The 26,119-nt window shown below is 42.7% G+C and overlaps 1 protein-coding gene across 3 annotated transcripts in view; it reads right to left on the bottom strand.

The window, feature by feature from the left end:
* Positions 1 to 26,119, bottom strand: part of mtus2a (microtubule associated tumor suppressor candidate 2a) — a 218,864-nt gene that overhangs the window by 134,907 nt on the left and 57,838 nt on the right. For all 3 annotated transcript variants that reach the window (XM_052520106.1, XM_052520104.1, XM_052520105.1), the window contains exon 4: positions 6,022 to 6,255. In XM_052520106.1, coding sequence (XP_052376066.1) covers positions 6,022 to 6,255 — 234 coding nt within the window. The remainder of the gene's footprint in view (positions 1 to 6,021; positions 6,256 to 26,119) is intronic.

The raw sequence follows: 26,119 nt of genomic DNA on the forward strand, positions 1-26,119 counted from the left end.
TAGAGAGATGTCATGTGTGGCTCAGAAAGGATAGAGAGATGGAATGATAGACAGATATCCTGTGTGGCTCAGAAAGGATAGAGAGATGGAATGATAGAGAGATATCCTGTGTGGCTCAGAAAGGATAGAGAGATGGAATGATAGAAAGATATCCTGTGTGGCTCAGAAAGGATAGAGAGATGGAATGATAGACAGATATCCTGTGTGGCTCAGAAAGGATAGAGAGATGTCCTGTGTGGCTCAGAAAGGATAGAGAGATGGAATGATAGACAGATGTCCTGTGTGGCTCAGAAAGGATAGAGAGATATCCTGTGTGGCTCAGAAAGGATAGAGAGATGGAATGATAGATAGATATCCTGTGTGGCTCAGAAAGGATAGAGAGATATCCTGTGTGGCTCAGAAAGGATAGAGAGATGGAATGATAGACAGATATCCTGTGTGGCTCAGAAAGGATAGAGAGATGGAATGATAGACAGATGTCCTGTGTGGCTCAGAAAGGATAGAGAGATGGAATGATAGACAGATATCCTGTGTGGCTCAGAAAGGATAGAGAGATATCCTGTGTGGCTCAGAAAGGATAGAGAGATGGAATGATAGACAGATATCCTGTGTGGCTCAGAAAGGATAGAGAGATGTCCTGTGTGGCTCAGAAAGGATAGAGAGATGGAATGATAGAGAGATATCCTGTGTGGCTCAGAAAGGATAGAGAGATATCCTGTGTGGCTCAGAAAGGATAGAGAGATAGAATGATAGACAGATATCCTGTGTGGCCAGAAAGGATAGAGATGGAATGATAGACAGATATCCTGTGTGGCTCAGAAAGGATAGAGAGATGGAATGATAGAGATATCCTGTGTGGCTCAGAAAGGATAGAGAGATGTCCTGTGTGGCTCAGAAAGGATAGAGAGATGGAATGATAGACAGATATCCTGTGTGGCTCAGAAAGGATAGAGAGATGTCCTGTGTGGCTCAGAAAGGATAGAGATGGAATGATAGACAGATATCCTGTGTGGCTCAGAAAGGATAGAGAGATGGAATGATAGACAGATATCCTGTGTGGCTCAGAAAGGATAGAGATGGAATGATAGACAGATATCATGTGTGGCTCAGAAAGGATCGAGAGATGGAATGATAGAGATGTCCTGTGTGGCTCAGAAAGGATAGAGAGATGGAATGATAGACAGATATCCTGTGTGGCTCAGAAGGGATAGAGAGATGGAATGATAGACAGATGTCCTGTGTGGCTCAGAATGGATAGAGAGAAGGTATGATAGACAGATATCATGTGTGGCTCAGAAAGGATAGAGATGGAATGATAGACAGATATCCTGTGTGGCTCAGAAAGGATAGACAGATGTCCTGTGTGGCTCAGAAAGGATAGAGAGATGGAATGATAGACAGATGTCCTGTGTGGCTCAGAAAGGATAGAGAGATGGAATGATAGAGAGATGTCCTGTGTGGCTCAGAAAGGATAGAGAGATGGAATGATAGAGAGATCCTGTGTGGCTCAGAAAGGATAGAGAGATGGAATGATAGACAGATATCCTGTGTGGCTCAGAAAGGATAGAGAGATGGAATGATAGACAGATATCCTGTGTGGCTCAGAAAGGATATAGAGATGGAATGATAGACAGATGTCCTGTGTGGCTCAGAAAGGATAGAGAGATGGAATGATAGACAGATATCCTGTGTGGCTCAGAAAGGATAGAGAGATGGAATGATAGACAGATATCCTGTGTGGCTCAGAAAGGATAGAGAGATGTCCTGTGTGGCTCAGAAAGGATAGAGAGATGTCCTGTGTGGCTCAGAAAGGATAGAGAGATGTCCTGTGTGGCTCAGAAAGGATAGAGAGATGTCCTGTGTGGCTCAGAAAGGATAGAGAGATGGAATGATAGACAGATATCCTGTGTGGCTCAGAAAGGATAGAGAGATGGAATGATAGACAGATATCCTGTGTGGCTCAGAAAGGATAGAGAGATGTCCTGTGTGGCTCAGAAAGGATAGAGAGATGTCATGTGTGGCTCAGAAAGGATAGAGAGATGGAATGATAGACAGATATCCTGTGTGGCTCAGAAAGGATAGAGAGATGGAATGATAGAGAGATATCCTGTGTGGCTCAGAAAGGATAGAGAGATGGAATGATAGAAAGATATCCTGTGTGGCTCAGAAAGGATAGAGAGATGGAATGATAGACAGATATCCTGTGTGGCTCAGAAAGGATAGAGAGATGTCCTGTGTGGCTCAGAAAGGATAGAGAGATGGAATGATAGACAGATGTCCTGTGTGGCTCAGAAAGGATAGAGAGATATCCTGTGTGGCTCAGAAAGGATAGAGAGATGGAATGATAGATAGATATCCTGTGTGGCTCAGAAAGGATAGAGAGATATCCTGTGTGGCTCAGAAAGGATAGAGAGATGGAATGATAGACAGATATCCTGTGTGGCTCAGAAAGGATAGAGAGATGGAATGATAGACAGATGTCCTGTGTGGCTCAGAAAGGATAGAGAGATGGAATGATAGACAGATATCCTGTGTGGCTCAGAAAGGATAGAGAGATATCCTGTGTGGCTCAGAAAGGATAGAGAGATGGAATGATAGACAGATATCCTGTGTGGCTCAGAAAGGATAGAGAGATGTCCTGTGTGGCTCAGAAAGGATAGAGAGATGGAATGATAGAGAGATATCCTGTGTGGCTCAGAAAGGATAGAGAGATATCCTGTGTGGCTCAGAAAGGATAGAGAGATAGAATGATAGACAGATATCCTGTGTGGCTCAGAAAGGATAGAGAGATGGAATGATAGACAGATATCCTGTGTGGCTCAGAAAGGATAGAGAGATGGAATGATAGAGATATCCTGTGTGGCTCAGAAAGGATAGAGAGATGGAATGATAGAGATGTCCTGTGTGGCTCAGAAAGGATAGAGAGATGGAATGATAGACAGATATCCTGTGTGGCTCAGAAAGGATAGAGAGATGTCCTGTGTGGCTCAGAAAGGATAGAGAGATGGAATGATAGACAGATGTCCTGTGTGGCTCAGAAAGGATAGAGAGATATCCTGTGTGGCTCAGAAAGGATAGAGAGATGGAATGATAGATAGATATCCTGTGTGGCTCAGAAAGGATAGAGAGATATCCTGTGTGGCTCAGAAAGGATAGAGAGATGGAATGATAGACAGATATCCTGTGTGGCTCAGAAAGGATAGAGAGATGGAATGATAGACAGATGTCCTGTGTGGCTCAGAAAGGATAGAGAGATGGAATGATAGACAGATATCCTGTGTGGCTCAGAAAGGATAGAGAGATAGAGATATCCTGTGTGGCTCAGAAAGGATAGAGAGATGGAATGATAGACAGATATCCTGTGTGGCTCAGAAAGGATAGAGAGATGTCCTGTGTGGCTCAGAAAGGATAGAGAGATGGAATGATAGAGAGATATCCTGTGTGGCTCAGAAAGGATAGAGAGATATCCTGTGTGGCTCAGAAAGGATAGAGAGATAGAATGATAGACAGATGTCCTGTGTGGCTCAGAAAGGATAGAGAGATGGAATGATAGACAGATGTCCTGTGTGGCTCAGAAAGGATAGAGAGATGGAATGATAGAGATATCCTGTGTGGCTCAGAAAGGATAGAGAGATGGAATGATAGAGATATCCTGTGTGGCTCAGAAAGGATAGAGAGATGGAATGATAGACAGATATCCTGTGTGGCTCAGAAAGGATAGAGAGATGGAATGATAGACAGATGTCCTGTGTGGCTCAGAAAGGATAGAGAGATGGAATGATAGAGAGAGATATCCTGTGTGGCTCAGAAAGGATAGAGAGATGGAATGATAGACAGATATCCTGTGTGGCTCAGAAAGGATAGAGAGATGGAATGATAGAGAGATATCCTGTGTGGCTCAGAAAGGATAGAGAGATGGAATGATAGAGAGAGATATCCTGTGTGGCTCAGAAAGGATAGAGAGATGGAATGATAGAGAGATATCCTGTGTGGCTCAGAAAGGATAGAGAGATGGAATGATAGAGAGAGATATCCTGTGTGGCTCAGAAAGGATAGAGAGATGGAATGATAGACAGATATCCTGTGTGGCTCAGAAAGGATAGAGAGATGGAATGATAGACAGATATCCTGTGTGGCTCAGAAAGGATAGAGAGATGGAATGATAGACAGATATCCTGTGTGGCTCAGAAAGGATAGAGAGATGGAATGATAGAGATATCCTGTGTGGCTCAGAAAGGATAGAGAGATGGAATGATAGAGATATCCTGTGTGGCTCAGAAAGGATAGAGAGATGGAATGATAGAGATGTCCTGTGTGGCTCAGAAAGGATAGAGAGATGGAATGATAGACAGATATCCTGTGTGGCTCAGAAAGGATAGAGAGATGGAATGATAGACAGATATCCTGTGTGGCTCAGAAAGGATAGAGAGATGGAATGATAGAGAGAGATATCCTGTGTGGCTCAGAAAGGATAGAGAGATGGAATGATAGACAGATGTCCTGTGTGGCTCAGAAATGATAGAGAGATGGAATGATAGACAGATATCCTGTGTTGCTCAGAAAGGATAGAGAGATGGAATGATAGAGAGAGAGATCCTGTGTGGCTCAGAAAGGATAGAGAGATGGAATGATAGAGATATCCTGTGTGGCTCAGAAAGGATAGAGAGATGGAATGATAGAGATATCCTGTGTGGCTCAGAAAGGATAGAGAGATGGAATGATAGAGATGTCCTGTGTGGCTCAGAAAGGATAGAGAGATGGAATGATAGACAGATGTCCTGTGTGGCTCAGAAAGGATAGAGAGATGGAATGATAGACAGATATCCTGTGTGGCTCAGAAAGGATAGAGAGATGGAATGATAGAGAGAGATATCCTGTGTGGCTCAGAAAGGATAGAGAGATGGAATGATAGACAGATGTCCTGTGTGGCTCAGAAATGATAGAGAGATGGAATGATAGAGACAGATATCCTGTGTGGCTCAGAAAGGATAGAGAGATGGAATGATAGACAGATATCCTGTGTTTCTCAGAAAGGATAGAGAGATGGAATGATAGAGAGAGAGATCCTGTGTGGCTCAGAAAGGATAGAGAGATGGAATGATAGACAGATATCCTGTGTGGCTCAGAAAGGATAGAGAGATGGAATGATAGAGAGAGATATCCTGTGTGGCTCAGAAAGGATAGAGAGATGGAATGATAGAGAAATATGTGACTCAGTTGGTAGAGCATGGCGCTTGCAATGCCAGGGTTATGAGCTCGTTTCCCGTGGGGGACCACATGTCTCTGGATAAGAGAGTCTGTTAAATGACTCACTACTGCCAGTCTCCCTGGATAAGAGAGTCTGCTAAATGACTCACTACTGTAAGTGACTCTGGATAAGAGAGTCTGCTAAATGACTCACTACTGTAAGTCTCTCTGGATAAGAGAGTCTGTTCAATGACTTAAATGTAGATACTGTGATTTACTCACATAGACAGGGGTCAGACTGTGTGCTGTCAGGATAGATAGATAGATAGATAGATAGATAGATAGATAGATAGATAGATAGATAGATAGATAGATAGATAGATAGATAGATAGATAGATAGATAGATAGATAGATAGATAGATAGATAGATAGATAGATAGATAGATAGATAGATAGATAGATAGATAGATAATATAGTATTTATATTTATATTTAGATAGATAGATAGATAGATAGATAGATAGATAGATAGATAGATAGATAGATAGATAGATAGATAGATAGATAGATAGATAGATAGATAGATAGATAGATAGATAGATAGATAGATAGATAGATAGATAGACAGATAGATAGACAGATAGATAGATAGATAGATAGACAGATAGATAGATAGATAGACAGATAGATAGATAGATAGATAGATAGATAGATAGATAGATAGATAGATAGATAGATAGATAGATAGATAGATAGATAGATAGATAGATAGATAGATAGATAGATAGATAGATAGATAGATAGATAGATAGATAGATAGATGAGGTACTCACGTCGACAGAGGTCTGACGGGGAGCTCTCAACAGAGTGGAGAGAGGACACAGATGAGACACTGGAGCTCCGTATGAACCCGAACGCAGCCAGACGTCCAGCTCCAGGGGCTCCAGAGGCTCCAGGGGGGAGACACACAGAGCTGAACCCAGGAGCACGCAGCGCTGACTGGCTGGGGAGCAGAGTCCTGGGGGTCTGGGACGGAGCTGGGGTGGGTGACGGTCTTTGCTGGTCACCTAAAGAGAGTAGAGAAGGGGAAAACGGTCCATCTTGTGGGAAACGAATCACATTTAATCAATCAAGTGTTCTTCAACAACAGCAAGTGGGAAGCTCAACCAAAACTCAGTCAAATCAGTGTTTATATATACTATATTATATAGATACTGGGTTGTCTGTGAGGTTCTCTACAGTAGTGGTTTATATAGATACTGGGTTGTCTGTTAGGTTCTCTACAGTAGTGGTTTATATAGATACTGGGTTGTCTGTTAGGTTCTCTACAGTAGTGGTTTATATAGATACTGGGTTGTCTGTTAGGTTCTCTACAGTAGTGGTTTATATAGATACTGGGTTGTCTGTGAGGTTCTCTACAGTAGTGGTTTATATAGATACTGGGTTGTCTGTTAGGTTCTCTACAGTAGTGGTTTATATAGATAGTTTATATAGATACTGGGTTGTCTGTGAGGTTCTCTACAGTAGTGGTTTATATAGATACTGGGTTGTATGTTAGGTTCTCTACAGTAGTGGTTTATATAGATACTGGGTTGTCTGTGAGGTTCTCTACAGTAGTGGTTTATATAGATACTGGGTTGTCTGTGAGGTTCTCTACAGTAGTGGTTTATATAGATACTGGGTTGTCTGTTAGGTTCTCTACAGTAGTGGTTTATATAGATACTGGGTTGTCTGTGAGGATCTCTACAGTAGTGGTTTATATAGATACTGGGTTGTCTGTGAGGTTCTCTACAGTAGTGGTTTATATAGATACTGGGTTGTCTGTGAGGTTCTCTACAGTAGTGGTTTATATAGATACTGGGTTGTCTGTTAGGTTCTCTACAGTAGTGGTTTATATAGATACTGGGTTGTCTGTGAGGTTCTCTACAGTAGTGGTTTATATAGATACTGGGTTGTCTGTGAGGATCTCTACAGTAGTGGTTTATATAGATACTGGGTTGTCTGTGAGGATATCTACAGTAGTGGTTTATATAGATACTGGGTTGTCTGTGAGGTTCTCTACAGTAGTGGTTTATATAGATACTGGGTTGTCTGTGAGGATCTCTACAGTAGTGGTTTATATAGATACTGGGTTGTCTGTGAGGATCTCTACAGTAGTGGTTTATATAGATACTGGGTTGTCTGTGAGGTTCTCTACAGTAGTGGTTTATATAGATACTGGGTTGTCTGTGAGGTTCTCTACAGTAGTGGTTTATATAGATACTGGGTTGTCTGTTAGGTTCTCTACAGTAGTGGTTTATATAGATACTGGGTTGTCCGTTAGGTTCTCTACAGTAGTGGTTTATATAGATACTGGGTTGTCTGTGAGGTTCTCTACAGTAGTGGTTTATATAGATACTGGGTTGTCTGTTAGGTTCTCTACAGTAGTGGTTTATATAGATACTGGGTTGTCTGTTAGGTTCTCTACAGTAGTGGTTTATATAGATACTGGGTTGTCTGTTAGGTTCTCTACAGTAGTGGTTTATATAGATACTGGGTTGTCTGTGAGGTTCTCTACAGTAGTGGTTTATATAGATACTGGGTTGTCTGTTAGGTTCTCTACAGTAGTGGTTTATATAGATACTGGGTTGTCTGTGAGGTTCTCTACAGTAGTGGTTTATATAGATACTGGGTTGTCTGTTAGGTTCTCTACAGTAGTGGTTTATATAGATACTGGGTTGTCTGTGAGGTTCTCTACAGTAGTGGTTTATATAGATACTGGGTTGTCTGTTAGGTCTCTACAGTAGTGGTTTATATAGATACTGGGTTGTCTGTGAGGTTCTCTACAGTAGTGGTTTATATAGATACTGGGTTGTCCGTTAGGTTCTCTACAGTAGTGATTTATATAGATACTGGGTTGTCTGTGAGGTTCTCTACAGTAGTGGTTTATATAGATACTGGGTTGTCTGTTAGGTTCTCTACAGTAGTGGTTTATATAGATACTGGGTTGTCTGTTAGGTTCTCTACAGTAGTGGTTTATATAGATAGTTTATATAGATACTGGGTTGTCTGTGAGGTTCTCTACAGTAGTGGTTTATATAGATACTGGGTTGTCTGTGAGGTTCTCTACAGTAGTGGTTTATATAGATACTGGGTTGTCTGTGAGGTTCTCTACAGTAGTGGTTTATATAGATAGTTTATATAGATACTGGGTTGTCCGTTAGGTTCTCTACAGTAGTGGTTTATATAGATACTGGGTTGTCTGTGAGGTTCTCTACAGTAGTGGTTTATATAGATACTGGGTTGTATGTTAGGTTCTCTACAGTAGTGGTTTATATAGATACTGGGTTGTCTGTTAGGTTCTCTACAGTAGTGGTTTATATAGATACTGGGTTGTCTGTGAGGTTCTCTACAGTAGTGGTTTATATAGATACTGGGTTGTCTGTGAGGATCTCTACAGTAGTGGTTTATATAGATACTGGGTTGTCTGTGAGGATATCTACAGTAGTGGTTTATATAGATACTGGGTTGTCTGTGAGGTTCTCTACAGTAGTGGTTTATATAGATACTGGGTTGTCTGTGAGGATCTCTACAGTAGTGGTTTATATAGATACTGGGTTGTCTGTGAGGATCTCTACAGTAGTGGTTTATATAGATACTGGGTTGTCTGTGAGGTTCTCTACAGTAGTGGTTTATATAGATACTGGGTTGTCTGTTAGGTTCTCTACAGTAGTGGTTTATATAGATACTGGGTTGTCTGTGAGGTTCTCTACAGTAGTGGTTTATATAGATACTGGGTTGTCTGTGAGGTTCTCTACAGTAGTGGTTTATATAGATACTGGGTTGTCTGTTAGGTTCTCTACAGTAGTGGTTTATATAGATAGTTTATATAGATACTGGGTTGTCCGTTAGGTTCTCTACAGTAGTGGTTTATATAGATACTGGGTTGTCTGTTAGGTTCTCTACAGTAGTGGTTTATATAGATAGTTTATATAGATACTGGGTTGTCCGTTAGGTTCTCTACAGTAGTGGTTTATATAGATACTGGGTTGTCTGTGAGGTTCTCTACAGTAGTGGTTTATATAGATACTGGGTTGTATGTTAGGTTCTCTACAGTAGTGGTTTATATAGATACTGGGTTGTCTGTGAGGTTCTCTACAGTAGTGGTTTATATAGATACTGGGTTGTCTGTGAGGTTCTCTACAGTAGTGGTTTATATAGATACTGGGTTGTCTGTTAGGTTCTCTACAGTAGTGGTTTATATAGATACTGGGTTGTCTGTGAGGATCTCTACAGTAGTGGTTTATATAGATACTGGGTTGTCTGTGAGGTTCTCTACAGTAGTGGTTTATATAGATACTGGGTTGTCTGTGAGGTTCTCTACAGTAGTGGTTTATATAGATACTGGGTTGTCTGTTAGGTTCTCTACAGTAGTGGTTTATATAGATACTGGGTTGTCTGTGAGGTTCTCTACAGTAGTGGTTTATATAGATACTGGGTTGTCTGTGAGGATCTCTACAGTAGTGGTTTATATAGATACTGGGTTGTCTGTGAGGATATCTACAGTAGTGGTTTATATAGATACTGGGTTGTCTGTGAGGTTCTCTACAGTAGTGGTTTATATAGATACTGGGTTGTCTGTGAGGATCTCTACAGTAGTGGTTTATATAGATACTGGGTTGTCTGTGAGGATCTCTACAGTAGTGGTTTATATAGATAGTTTATATAGATACTGGGTTGTCTGTTAGGTTCTCTACAGTAGTGGTTTATATAGATACTGGGTTGTCTGTTAGGTTCTCTACAGTAGTGGTTTATATAGATACTGGGTTGTCTGTGAGGTTCTCTACAGTAGTGGTTTATATAGATACTGGGTTGTCTGTTAGGTTCTCTACAGTAGTGGTTTATATAGATACTGGGTTGTCTGTTAGGTTCTCTACAGTAGTGGTTTACATAGATACTGGGTTGTCTGTTAGGTTCTCTACAGTAGTGGTTTATATAGATACTGGGTTGTCTGTGAGGTTCTCTACAGTAGTGGTTTATATAGATACTGGGTTGTCTGTGAGGTTCTCTACAGTAGTGGTTTATATAGATACTGGGTTGTCTGTTAGGTTCTCTACAGTAGTGGTTTATATAGATACTGGGTTGTCTGTTAGGTTCTCTACAGTAGTGGTTTATATAGATACTGGGTTGTCCGTTAGGTTCTCTACAGTAGTGGTTTATATAGATACTGGGTTGTCTGTTAGGTTCTCTACAGTAGTGGTTTATATAGATACTGGGTTGTCTGTTAGGTTCTCTACAGTAGTGGTTTATATAGATACTGGGTTGTCTGTTAGGTTCTCTACAGTAGTGGTTTATATAGATACTGGGTTGTCTGTGAGGTTCTCTACAGTAGTGGTTTATATAGATACTGGGTTGTCTGTGAGGTTCTCTACAGTAGTGGTTTATATAGATACTGGGTTGTCTGTTAGGTTCTCTACAGTAGTGGTTTATATAGATACTGGGTTGTCTTTGAGGTTCTCTACAGTAGTGGTTTATATAGATACTGGGTTGTCTGTTAGGTTCTCTACAGTAGTGGTTTATATAGATACTGGGTTGTCTGTGAGGTTCTCTACAGTAGTGGTTTATATAGATACTGGGTTGTCTGTTAGGGTCTCTACAGTAGTGGTTTATATAGATACTGGGTTGTCTGTGAGGTTCTCTACAGTAGTGGTTTATATAGATACTGGGTTGTCCGTTAGGTTCTCTACAGTAGTGATTTATATAGATACTGGGTTGTCTGTGAGGTTCTCTACAGTAGTGGTTTATATAGATACTGGGTTGTCTGTTAGGTTCTCTACAGTAGTGGTTTATATAGATACTGGGTTGTCTGTTAGGTTCTCTACAGTAGTGGTTTATATAGATAGTTTATATAGATACTGGGTTGTCTGTGAGGTTCTCTACAGTAGTGGTTTATATAGATACTGGGTTGTCTGTGAGGTTCTCTACAGTAGTGGTTTATATAGATACTGGGTTGTCTGTGAGGTTCTCTACAGTAGTGGTTTATATAGATAGTTTATATAGATACTGGGTTGTCCGTTAGGTTCTCTACAGTAGTGGTTTATATAGATACTGGGTTGTCTGTGAGGTTCTCTACAGTAGTGGTTTATATAGATACTGGGTTGTATGTTAGGTTCTCTACAGTAGTGGTTTATATAGATACTGGGTTGTCTGTTAGGTTCTCTACAGTAGTGGTTTATATAGATAGTTTATATAGATACTGGGTTGTCCGTTAGGTTCTCTACAGTAGTGGTTTATATAGATACTGGGTTGTCTGTTAGGTTCTCTACAGTAGTGGTTTATATAGATAGTTTATATAGATACTGGGTTGTCCGTTAGGTTCTCTACAGTAGTGGTTTATATAGATACTGGGTTGTCTGTGAGGTTCTCTACAGTAGTGGTTTATATAGATACTGGGTTGTATGTTAGGTTCTCTACAGTAGTGGTTTATATAGATACTGGGTTGTCTGTGAGGTTCTCTACAGTAGTGGTTTATATAGATACTGGGTTGTCTGTGAGGTTCTCTACAGTAGTGGTTTATATAGATACTGGGTTGTCTGTTAGGTTCTCTACAGTAGTGGTTTATATAGATACTGGGTTGTCTGTGAGGATCTCTACAGTAGTGGTTTATATAGATACTGGGTTGTCTGTGAGGTTCTCTACAGTAGTGGTTTATATAGATACTGGGTTGTCTGTGAGGTTCTCTACAGTAGTGGTTTATATAGATACTGGGTTGTCTGTTAGGTTCTCTACAGTAGTGGTTTATATAGATACTGGGTTGTCTGTGAGGTTCTCTACAGTAGTGGTTTATATAGATACTGGGTTGTCTGTGAGGATCTCTACAGTAGTGGTTTATATAGATACTGGGTTGTCTGTGAGGATATCTACAGTAGTGGTTTATATAGATACTGGGTTGTCTGTGAGGTTCTCTACAGTAGTGGTTTATATAGATACTGGGTTGTCTGTGAGGATCTCTACAGTAGTGGTTTATATAGATACTGGGTTGTCTGTGAGGTTCTCTACAGTAGTGGTTTATATAGATACTGGGTTGTCTGTGAGGTTCTCTACAGTAGTGGTTTATATAGATACTGGGTTGTCTGTTAGGTTCTCTACAGTAGTGGTTTATATAGATACTGGGTTGTCTGTGAGGTTCTCTACAGTAGTGGTTTATATAGATACTGGGTTGTCTGTGAGGTTCTCTACAGTAGTGGTTTATATAGATACTGGGTTGTCTGTGAGGTTCTCTACAGTAGTGGTTTATATAGATACTGGGTTGTCTGTTAGGTTCTCTACAGTAGTGGTTTATATAGATACTGGGTTGTCTGTGAGGTTCTCTACAGTAGTGGTTTATATAGATACTGGGTTGTCTGTTAGGTTCTCTACAGTAGTGGTTTATATAGATACTGGGTTGTCTGTGAGGTTCTCTACAGTAGTGGTTTATATAGATACTGGGTTGTCTGTGAGGTTCTCTACAGTAGTGGTTTATATAGATACTGGGTTGTCCGTTAGGTTCTCTACAGTAGTGGTTTATATAGATACTGGGTTGTCTGTGAGGTTCTCTACAGTGTGTCTCTGCATCTCTAATCAACATTGAAGTGGAACTCAGTCTTCCAGTGGAACCAAGCTGACTCAGTCTTCCAGTTGAAACAGGAGACAAGGGAAGATAGAAGATGAGGACGATAAGAAGTGGGAAAAGGAGAAAGAGAGGAGTATGGAAAAATAAAGTATTGAGATTTGAGAGTGATAAGGGGGGGTTCAATTCAATTCAAGGGGCTTTCTTGGCATGGGAAACGTTTTGACATCGCAAAAGCAAGTGAGGTAGATAATATACAAAAGTGAAATATAAAAATGTACATTAAACATTACACATACAGAAGTTTCAAAATAACAAAGACATTACAAATGTCATGTTATATATATATATATACAGTGCTGCAACGATGTACAAATGGTTAAAGGACACAAGGGGAAATAAATAAGCATAAATATGGGTTGTATTTACAATGGTGTTTGTTCTTCACTGGTTGCCCTTTTCTCGTGACAACAGGTCACAAATCTTGCTGCTGTGATGGGACACTGTGGAATTTCACCCAGTAGATATGGGAGTTTATAAAAACAAGTTGGGTTTGTTATCAAACTGTTTGTGGGTCTGTGTAATCTGAGGAAAATATGTCTCTCTAATATGGTCATATATTTGGCAGGAGGTTAGGAGGTGCAGCTCAGTTTCAACCTCATTTTGTGGGCAGTGAACACACAGCCTGTCTTCTCTTGAGAGCCATGTCTGCCTACGGCGGCTTTTCTCAATAGCAAGGCTATGCTCACTGAGTCTGTACATAGTCAAAGCTTTCCTTAATTTTGGGTCAGTCACAGTGGACAGGTATTCTGCCACTGTGTACTCTCTGTTAAGGGCCAAATAGCATTCTAGTTTTCTCTGTTGTTTTGTTAATTCTTTCCAATGTGTCAAGTAATTGTCTTTTTGTTTTCTCATGATTTGGTTGGGTCTAATTGTGCTGCTGTCCTGGGGCTCTGTGGTGTTTGTTTGTGTTTGTGAACAGAGCCCCAGGACCAGCTTGCTTAGGGGACTCTTCTCCAGGTTCATCTCTCTGTAAGTGATGGCTTTGTTATGGAAGGTTTGGGAATCGATTCCTTTTAGGTGGTTGTAGAATTGAATGGCTATTTTCTGGATTTTGATAATTAGTGGCTATCGGCCTAATTCTGCTCTGCATGATTTATTTGGTGTTCTACGTTGTACACGGAGGATATTTTTACAGAATTCTGCATGCAGAGTCTCAATTTGGTGTTTGTCCCATTTTGTGAAGTCTTGGTTGGTGAGCGGACCCCAGACCTCACAACCATAAAGGGCAATGGGCTCTATGACTGATTCAAGTATTTTTTGTCTCTCAGTTCGTTCACAGCTTTGTGGAAGTTACCTGTGGTTCCGATGTTTAGGCCAAGGTATGTATAGTTTTTTGTGTGCTCTAGGGCAATGGTGTCTAGATGGAATTTGTATTTGTGGTCCTGGCGACTGGACCTTTTTTGGAACACCATTATTTTGGTCTTACTGAGATTTACTGTCAAGGCCCAGGTCTGGCAGAATCTGTGCAGAATATCTAGGTGCTGCTGTAGGCCCTCCTTGGTTGGGGACAGAAGCACCAGATCATCAGCAAACAGTAGACATTTGACTTCGGATTCTAGTAGGGTGAGGCCAGGTGCTGCAGACTTTTCTAGTGCCCGCGCCAATTCGTTGATATATATGTTGAAGAGGGTGGGGCTTTAGCTGCATCCCTGTCTCACCCCACGGCCCTGTGGGAAGAAATGTGTGTGTTTTTTGCCAATTTTAAATATAATAATAATAATAATAATATATGCCATTTAGCTGACGCTTTTATCCAAAGCGACTTACAGTCATGTGTGCATACATTTTTTGCGGGAATCGAACCCACTACCCTTTAATGCTCTACCAACTGAGCCACAGATTTTAACCACACACTTGTTGTTTGTGTACATGGATTTTATAATGTCATATGTTTTACCCCCAACACCACTTTCCATCAATTTGTATAGCAGACCCTCATGCCAAATTTTGAAATCAACAAATCATGAGAAGACGCATATCCCACGGTAGTTGTTGGGGTTGAATTTGTCTCCACTTTTGTGGATTGGGGTGATCAGTCCTTGGTTCCAAATATTGGGGAAGATGCCAGAGCTAAGGATGATGTTAAAGAGTTTTAGTATAGCCAATTGGAATTTGTTGTCTGTATATTTGATCATTTCATTAAGGATACCATCAACACCACAGGCCTTTTTGGGTTGGAGGGTTTTTATTTTTTCCTGTAGCTAATTTTTTGCTCTCTCTCTCTCTCTCTCTCTCTCTCTCTCTCTCTCTCTCTCTCTCTCTCTCTCTCTCACTCTCTCACTCTCTTCTGCCTTTCTCTAAGCTGCTGGGTGAATGTACAAGCCCCCCCCCCCCAGCTAGAGCCACTAATTCTGGCCACAGAGATAAGACAGACAGCCCTCTGGTCTGTGTGTGTGTGTGTGTGTGTGTGTGTGTGTGTGTGTGTGTGTGTGTGTGTGTGTGTGTGTGTGTGTGTGTGTGTGTGTGTGTGTGTGTGTGTGTGTGTGTGTGTGTGTGTGTGTGTGTGTGTGTGTGTGTGTGTGTGTGTGTGTGTGCGTGTGTGTGTGTGTGTGTGTGTGCACTTCTCCATTAGGCATAGCTGTGTGCTTCAATGCACTGTACTGTAATAACAGCACTCAAACAGAGAGAGCGAGAGAGAGCGAGAGAGATAGGAGGAGGGAGAGGGAGAGAGAGATATAGGGAGAGGGAAAGAGAGAGGGAGATAGAGAGAGATATAGAGAGAGGGAGAGAGAGAGGGAGATAGAGAGGGAGATATAGAGAGAGGGAAAGAGAGAGGGAGATAGAGAGAGATATAGAGAGAGGGAGGGTGAGAAGGAGATAGAGAGGGAGATATAGGCAGAGGGAGAGAGAGAGGGAGAGGGAGGGAGATAGAGGGAGAGAGAGAGAGAGAGAGAGAGAGAGAGAGATAGGGAGAGGGAGAGAGAGAGGGAGATAGAGGGAGTGAGAGAGAGATAGAGAGGGAGAGAGAGAGCGAGAGATAGAGAGAGAGAGTGAAAAGAGTGAGTGAAAAGAGAGAGTGAAAAGAGAGAGAGATATAGAGGGAGAGAGAGAGGGAGATAGAGATAGAGGGAGAGAGAGGTAGAGCGATAGATGGAGAGCGAGAGAGTGAGGCAAAGAGAGAGAATTAGAGAGAGAGGGTGAGATGGAGATGGAAGGAGAGAAAGGAACTCATATGCCAAATGATCCCCTCATAAAATACACCCCCACATCCACTCAACCATCCCTCCCTCCCTCCCTAACTCCCTCCATCTGTCTCCAGTTCTGCATCAGGGGCTTTGTTAATAAAATTGCGGGCAACATTTTCTGACTTACTAAAGCTACATGTCCCTTGTACCCTTCCTCCTCCTCTCCTTCTGAAATAAGAAGGAAGTCATTACCACGGAAATGCTTTCATCCGTAGAGCTGATTTCCCAATGTGACCAATGACCAATGTCTACCCTCTACGACCAGGTACACCTCTACAAAGTGACAGAGCCAACCTGGACTCTTGAAAAGACATCAGACTCAACCGCACCCTCAGCATAGGAGCAACAGAGTGATGATCGCCCCGCCCAGACCTGCAAGACCCTCCCAGACCTTCATCGAGAGGACCTGCACCCGGAGGATCCAAGCCAAGAGGACTTACACCCAGACCACAGCATCACCACCCCCACCCCCACCCCAACCAGTCAACCCCCCCCCCCACAAACAAACCCTGGCCACACCCCATATACAGTAGCTTGCGAAAGTATTCACCCCCCTTGGCATTTCTCTGTTTTGTTGCCTTACAACCTGGAATTAAAATATATTTTTGGGGGGTTTGTATCATGTGATTTACACAACAACACAACCTACCACTTTGAAGATGCAAAATATTTTTTGTTAAACTTCAGTGCGGCTTTTGACATTATCGATCATAGTCTGCTGCTGGAAAAACGTAGGTGTTATGGCTTTTACAACCCTTGCTATATTTGTCATGTATTCTCCCTCTCTATGCCACTAGACAGCTGATTATTACACACACCTGTCACCATCGTCACCAGCGCTTACTGACACTCACCTGGACTCCATCACCTCCTTGATTATCCGTCCTATTTATGTCACTCCCTTTGGTTCCTTACCCAGGCGTTAATGTTTCTGTATCTGTTTCATGTCGGTGGGCTGTTCGTGTTTCTTGTTTTGTTAATGTTTGTTTATTTATTAACCGTATTCACTCCCTGCTTCCCTGCTTCCCGACTCTCAGCATGCATCGTTACAATATTGTGGATTAAAGAAGAGTTACTTGTCTAACAGAACACAGAGGGTGTTCTTTAATGGAACCCTCTCCAACATAATCCAGGTAGAATCAGGAATTCCGCAGGGCAGCTGTCGAGGCCCCTTACTTTTTAATTTTTTTACAAATGACATGTCACTGGCTTTCAGTAAAGCCAGTGTGTCTAGTTTTGCAGATGTGCGGAACTATTATACTATATTAACCCTATAGTACTACTATATTAACCCTAACCCTATAGTACTATTATACTATATTAACCCTATACTAATATTATACTATATTAACCCTAACACTATAGTACTATTATACTATATTAACCCTATACTAATATTATACTATATTAACCCTAACACTATAGTACTATTATACTATATTAACCCTATACTAATATTATACTATATTAACCCTATACTACTATTATACTATATTAACCCTATACTACTATAATACTATATTAACCCTAACCCTATACTACTATTATACTATATTAACCCTATACTAATATTATACTATATTAACCCTATACTACTATTAAACTATATTAACCCTATAGTACTATTATACTATATTAACCCTAACCCTATAGTACTATTATACTATATTAACCCTGTACTACTATTATACTATATTAGCCCTAACCCTATAGTGCTATTATACTATATTAACCCTATACTAATATTATACTATATTAACCCTAACCCTATAGTACTATTATACTATATTAACCCTATAGTACTATTATACTATATTAACCCTATAGTACTATTATACTATATTAACCCTATAGTACTATTATACTATATTAACCCTAACCCTATAATACTATTATACTATATTAACCCTATAGTATTATTATACAATATTAACCCTATAGTACTATTATACTATATTAACCCTATACTACTATTATACTATATTAACCCTATACTACTATTATACTATATTAACCCTAACCCTATACTAATATTATACTATATTAACCCTATACTAATATTATACTATATTAACCCTATACGAATATTATACTATATTAACCCTATTATACTATATTAACCCTATTATACTATATTAACCCTATACTACTATTATACTCTATTAACCCTATAGTACTATTATACTATATTAACCCTATAGTACTATTATACTCTATTAACCCTATAGTACTATTATACTATATTAACCCTATTATACTATATTAACCCTATACTACTATTATACTCTATTAACCATATTCTAATATTATACTATATTAACCCTATTATACTATATTAACCCTGTATACTATATTAACCCTATACTAATATTATACTATATTAACCCTATTATACTATATTAACCCTATACTACTATTATACTATATTAACCCTATTATACTATATTAACCCTGTACTACTATTATACTATATTAACCCTATACTACTATTATACTATATTAACCCTATTATACTATATTAACCCTATAGTACTATTATACTATATTAACCCTATTATACTATATTAACCCTATACTACTATTATACTCTATTAACCCTATAGTACTATTATACTATATTAACCCTATAGTACTATTATACTATATTAACCCTATTATACTATATTAACCCTATACTACTATTATACTCTATTAACCCTATTCTAATATTATACTATATTAACCCTATTATACTATATTAACCCGATACTACTATTATACTCTATTAACCCTATTCTAATATTATACTATATTAACCCTATTATACTATATTAACCCTGTACTACTATTATACTATATTAACCCTATACTACTATTATACTATATTAACCCTATTATACTATATTAACCCTATAGTACTATTATACTATATTAACCCTATTATACTATATTAACCCTATACTACTATTATACTCTATTAACCCTATAGTACTATTATACTATATTAACCCTATAGTACTATTATACTCTATTAACCCTATAGTACTATTATACTATATTAACCCTATTATACTATATTAACCCTATACTACTATTATACTCTATTAACCCTATTCTAATATTAAACTATATTAACCCTATTATACTATATTAACCCTATACTACTATTATACTCTATTAACCCTATTCTAATATTATACTATATTAAACCTATTATACTATATTAACCCTATACTAATATTATACTATATTAACCCTATTATACTATATTAACCCTATACTACTATTATACTATATTAACCCTATACTACTATTATACTATATTAACCCTATTATACTATATTAACCCTGTACTACTATTATACTATATTAACCCTATACTACTATTATACTATATTAACCCTATTATACTATATTAACCCTATAGTACTATTATACTATATTAACCCTATTATTCTATATTAACCCTATACTACTATTATACTCTATAAACCCTATAGTACTATTATACTATATTAACCCTATAGTACTATTATACTCTATTAACCCTATGGTACTATTATACTATATTAACCCTATTATACTATATTAACCCTATACTACTATTATACTCTATTAACCCTATAGTACTATTATACTATATTAACCCTATTATACTATATTAACCCTATACTACTATTATACTCTATTAACCCTATTCTAATATTAAACTATATTAACCCTATTATACTATATTAACCCTATACTACTATTATACTCTATTAACCCTATTCTAATATTATACTATATTAACCCTATTATACTATATTAACCCTATACTACTATTATACTATATTAACCCTATACTAATATTATACTATATTAACCCTATTATACTATATTAACCCTATACTACTATTATTCTATATTAACCCTATACTACTATTATACTATATTAACCCTATTATACTATATTAACCCTGTACTACTATTATACTATATTAACCCTATACTACTATTATACTATATTAACCCTATTATACTATATTAACCCTATAGTACTATTATACTATATTAACCCTATTATACTATATTAACCGTATACTACTATTATACTCTATAAACCCTATAGTACTATTATACTATATTAACCCTATAGTACTATTATACTCTATTAACCCTATGGTACTATTATACTATATTAACCCTATTATACTATATTAACCCTATACTACTATTATACTCTATTAACCCTATTCTAATATTATACTATATTAACCCTATTATACTATATTAACCCTGTACTACTATTATACTATATTAACCCCATACTACTATTATACTCTATTAACCCTATTCTAATATTATACTATATTAACCCTATTATACTATATTAACCCTATACTACTATTATACTATATTAACCCTATTATACTATATTAACCCTGTACTACTATTATAGTCTATTAACCCTATTCTAATATTATACTATATTAACCCTGTACTACTATTATACTCTATAAACCCTATAGTACTATTATACTATATTAACCCTATAGTACTATTATACTCTATTAACCCTATGGTACTATTATACTATATTAACCCTATTATACTATATTAACCCTATACTACTATTATACTCTATTAACCCTGTTCTAATATTATACTATATTAACCCTATTATACTATATTAACCCTGTACTACTATTATACTCTATTAACCCTATTCTAATATTATACTATATTAACCCTGTACTACTATTATACTATATTAACCCTATACTGCTATTATACTATATTAACCCTATTATACTATATTAACCCTGTACTACTATTATACTATATTAACCTATTATACTACTATTATACTATATTAACCTATTAACCCTATACTACTATTATACTATATTAACCCTATACTAATATTATACTATATTAACCCTATTATACTATATTAACCCTGTACTACTATTATACTATATTATACTATATTAACCCTGTACTACTATTATATAGGGAGGGAGGGAGGGAGGGAGAGAGGGAGGGAGGGAGGGAGGGAGGGAGGGGGAGGGAGAGAGGGAGGGAGGGAGGGAGGGAGGGAGGGAGAGAGGGAGGGAGGGAGGGAGGGAGGGAGGGAGGGGGGGGAGATAGGGAGGGAGGGAGGGAGGGGAGGGAGGGAGGGAGGGAGGGAGGGAGGGAGGGAGGGAGGGAGGGAGGGAGGGAGGGGAGGGAGGGAGGGAGGGAGGGAGGGAGGGAGGGAGGGGAGGGAGGGAGGGAGGGAGGGAGGAGGGAGAGAGGGAGGGAGGGAGGGAGGGAGGGACTATTATAGAGGAGGGAGGGAGGGAGGGAGGGAGGGAGAGATAGGAGGGAGGGAGGGGAGGGAGGGAGGGATGGAGGGAGGGAGGGAGGGAGGGAGGGAGGGAGGGAGGGAGGGAGGGAGGGAGGGAGGGAGGGAGAGAGGGAGGGAGGGAGGGGGAGGGAGGGAGGGAGGGAGGGAGGGAGGGAGGGAGGGGATAGAGAGAAAGCTTCAGTATGCATATTAAGCCTAGACTCTGACCATGGGTCAGAGGGAGGGAGGGAGGGAGGGAGGGAGGGAGGGAGGGAGGGAGGGAGGGAGGGAGGGAGGGAGGGAGGGAGGGGGAGGGAGGGAGGGAGGGAGGGAGGAGAGGGAGAGAAGGGAGGGAGGGAGGGAGGGAGGGAGGGAGGGAGGGAGGGAGGGGAGGGAGGGAGGGAGGGAGGGGGGAGGGAGGGAGGGAGGGAGGGGAGGGAGGGAGGGAGGGAGGGGAGGGAGGGAGGGAGGAAGGGGGATATAGAGAAAGCTTATTATGCATATTAACCCTAGACTCTAACCATGGGTCAGAGGGAGGGAGGGAGGGATTATAAAGGGGAGGGAGGAGATAGAGAGGAAGGGGGATAGAGAGAAAGCTTCAGTATGCATACTAGCCTAGACTCTAACCATGGGTCAGATTAAGGGAGGGAGGGAGGGAGGGAGGGAGGGAGGGAGGGAGGGAGGGAGGGAGGGAGGGAGGGAGGGAGGGAGGGAGGGAGGGAGAGAGGAAGGGGGATAGAGAGAAAGCTTCAGTATGCATGCCAGCCTAGACTCTAACCATGGGTCAGAGGGGAGGGAGGGAGGGAGGGGAGGGAGGGAGGGAGGGAGGGAGGGAGGGAGGGGAGGGAGGGAGGGAGGGAGGGAGGGAGGGAGGGAGGGAGGGAAAAAATGGGAGGGAGGGAGGGAGGGGGAGGGAGGGAGGGAGGGATTAAAATGGGAGGGAGGGAGGGAGGGAAAATGGGAGGGAGGGAGGGAGGGAGGGAAAAAGGGGAGGGAGGGAGGGAGGGAGGGAATAAATAGGAGGGAGGGAGGGAGGGAGGGAGGGAAAAAGGGGAGGGAGGGAGGGAGGGAGGGAGGGATAAAAATGGGAGGGAGGGAGGGAGGGATTAACCCTGGGGAGGGAGGGAGGGAGGGAGGGAGGAAAAAGGGGAGGGAGGGAGGGAGGGAGGGAGGGAGGACTCTATAAACCCTAGGGAGGGAGGGAGGGAGGGAGGGAGGGAGGGAGGGAGGGAGGGAGGGAGGGAGGGACTCTAAAAGGGGATGGGAGGGAGAGAGAGAGGAAGGGGATAGAGAGAAACCCTTACTACTATTATGCCAGCCTCCAACCATGCTCCAAAGGGAGAGAGAGGGGGGAGGGAAGGAGAGAGATATGGGAAGAGAGGGAGAGAGAGAGGGTGATTAAGAGTATTCAGTGTGCATGGCTATATTAGACTCTGACCATGGGTCAGAGGGAGGGAGGGAGGGGAGGGAGGGAGGGAGGGAGGGAGGGAAGAGGTACTACTAGGGATACTATATTAAGGGGGAGAGGGAGGGAGGGAGGGAGGGGGGGACTATTAGGGAGGGAGGGAGGGAAGGGATACTAATATTATACTATAGGGAGGGAGGGATAGGGATAGGGAGGGAGGGAGGGAGGGATTATACTATAGGGAGGGAGGGACTACTAGGGAGGGAGGGAGGGAGGGAGGGAGGGATTATACTAGGGAGGGAGGGAGGGAGGGAGGGAGGGAGGGAGGGATAGGAAGAGGAAGGGGGATAGAGAGAAAGCTTCAGTATGCATATTAAGCCTAGACTCTAACCATGGGTCAGAGGGAGGGAGGGAGGAGGGGAAAAAGGGAGGGAGGGAGAGAGAGAGGAAGGGGGATATAGAGAAAGCTTCAGTATGCATGCCAGCCTAGACTCTAACCATGGGTCAGAGGGAGGGAGGGGGAGGGAGGGAGGGTAGGGAGGGAGGGAGGGAGGGAGGGAGGGAGGGAGGGAGGGAGGAGGGAGGGAGGACGGAGGGAGGGAGGGAGGGAGGGAGGGAGGGAGGGAGAGAGGAAGGGGATAGAGAGAAAGCTTCAGTATGCATGGCAGCCTAGACTCTGACAATGGGTCAGAGGGAGGGAGGGAGGGAGGGAGGGAGGGAGGGAGGGGATAGAGGGAGGGATAGGGAGGGATTAGGGAGGGAGTTAGGGAGGGAGGGAGGGAGGGACCCTGGAGGAGGGAGGAGAGAGGGAGGGAGGGAGGGACTACTATTAGGGACTATAGGAAGGGGATAGAGAGAAAGCTTCAGTATGCATACTAGACTCTAACCATGGGTCAGAGGGAGGGGGAGGGAGGGAGGGGAAAAAGGGGAGGGAGGGAGAGAGAGAGGAAGGGGATAGAGAGAAAGCTTCAGTATGCATATTAACCCTAGACTCTAACCATGGGTCAGAGGGAGGGGAGGAGGGAGGGAGGGAGGGAGGGAGGGAGAGAGGAAGGGGGATAAGAGAAAGCTACAGTATGCATGGCAGCCTAGACTCTGACCATGGGTCAGAGGGAAGGGAGGGAGGGAGGGAGGGAGGGAGGGAGGGACTACTATTATACTATAGGGAGGGGAGGGAGGGAGGGAGGAGAGAGAGGAGGGAGGGAGGGAGGGGAGGGAGGGAGGGAGGGAGGGAGGGAGGGAGGGAGGAGGGGAGGGAGGGAGGGAGGGAGGGGAGGAGGGAGGAGGAGGAAGGGGGATAGAGAGAAAGCCTAGTATGCATGGCAGCCTAGACTCTGACCATGGGTCAGAGGGAGGGAGGAGGGAGGGAGGGAGAGAGGGATAGAGGGAGGGAGGAGGGAGGGAGGGAGGAGGGAGGAGGAGGGAGGGAGGGACTAGGAGGGAGGGAGGAGGGAGGGAGGGAGGGAGGGAGAGGGAAGGGGATTATACTATAGAAAGCTTCAGTATGCATTAGCCTAGATCTAACCATGGGTCAGAGGGAGGGAGGGAGGAGGGGAAAAGGGGAGGGAGGGAGAGAGAGAGGAAGGGGGATACTAGAGAAACTATCAGTATGCATTAGCCTAGACTCTAACCATGGGTCAGAGGGAGGGAGGGAGGGAGGGAGGGAGGGGAGGGAGGGAGGGAGGGAGGGAGGGAGGGAGGGAGGGAGGGAGAGAGGAAGGGGATAGAGAGAAAGCTTCAGTATGCATATTAACCCTAGACTCTGACCATGGGTCATAGGGAGGGAGGGAGGGAGGGAGGAGGGAGGGAGGGAGAGAGGGAGGGAGGGAGGGAGGGAGGGAGGGAGAGAGGGAGGGAGGGAGGGAGGGAGGGAGGGAGGGAGGGAGGGAGGGAGGGAGGGAGGGAGGGAGGGAGAGAGGAAGGGGGATAGAGAGAAAGCTTCAGTATGCATGGCAACCCTAGACTCTGACCATGGGTCAGAGGGATTAAGGGAGGGAGGGAGGGAGGGAGGGGAGGGAGGAGGGAGGGAGGGAGGGAGGGAGGGAGGGAGGGTTGGAAGGGAGGGAGGGAGGGAGGGAGGGAGGGAGATAGGAAGGGGATAGAGAGAAAGCTATACTACTAGTATGCATGGCAGCCTAGACACTAACCATGGGTCAGAGGGAGGGAGGGAGGGGAGGGGAAAAAGGGGAGGAGGGAGAGAGATAGGAAGGGGGATAGTAGAGAAAGCTTCAGTATGCTATGCTAGCCTAGACTCTAACCATGGGTCAGAGGGAGGGAGGGAGGGAGGGAGGGAGGGAGGGAGGGGATTAACCCTAGGGAGGGAGGGAGGGAGGGAGGGAGGGAGGGAGGGATTAACCCTATGGGATTATAGGGAGGGAGGGGGACTACTATTATACTAGGGAGGGAGGGATACTACTATGGGAGGGAGGGATTAAGGGAGGGAAAAAAAGGGGAGGGAGGGAGGGAGGGGGAAAAGGGGAGGGAGGGAGGGAGGGAGGGAGGGGAGGGAGGGAGGGAGGGGAGGGAGGGAGGGAGGGAGGGAGGGAGGGAGGGAGGGAAAAAAATGGGGAGGGAGGGAGGGAGGGAGGGAGGGAGGGAGGGAGGGAGGGAGGGAGGGAGGGAGGGAAAATGGGAGGGAGGGAGGGGAGGAAAAAGGGGAGGGAGGGAGGGAGGGAGGGAGGGGGAAAAAGGGGAGGGAGGGGAGGGAGGGAGGGAGGGAGGGAGGGAGGGGAAAAAGGGGAGGGAGGGAGAGAGAGAGGAAGGGGGATAGAGAGAAAGCTTCAGTATGCATGCCAGCCTCCAACCATGCTCCAAAGGGAGAGAGAGGGGGGAGGGAAGGAGAGAGATATGGGAGAGAGAGGGAGAGAGAGAGGGTGAGGAGAGAGTGAGAGCTTCAGTGTGCTTGCCAGCATAGTCTCCAACGATGGGCCAAAGGGAAAGAGGAGAGAGAGCATCACTGCCAGATTGTGAGGTCTGGAGCTCAGCCCCTCCTTCCTTCCTCCTTCTACCCAGGATCCAGGTCCTTTTGCTGAGCCACCAGCTGTACTCAAGCCCCCTGTCTGGACCTGGGCCTAGTCTGCTGTGGGTGCAAAGCCATGGAACGACATACACACAACAAACAGCATATGTAATGTAATGCATGTCCTGTATATGACTGTGCCTGTATATGATACAGTGTGTGAAGGCAGGGCTCAGGGCTCACACACACACACACACACACACGCACGCACGCACGCACACGCACGCACACACACACACACACACACACACACACACACACACACACACACACACACACACACACCACACGTTCCATAATGCAATTAGTGGAAAAACCCCATCGTCAAAAGGTCAGTTTCATATGACAGAGATCAAAATGTCTGTGTTGAAAAGAGGCGAT

Source organism: Oncorhynchus keta, chromosome 6, assembly GCF_023373465.1.
Source record: "Oncorhynchus keta strain PuntledgeMale-10-30-2019 chromosome 6, Oket_V2, whole genome shotgun sequence".
Lineage (NCBI taxonomy): Eukaryota > Metazoa > Chordata > Actinopteri > Salmoniformes > Salmonidae > Oncorhynchus > Oncorhynchus keta.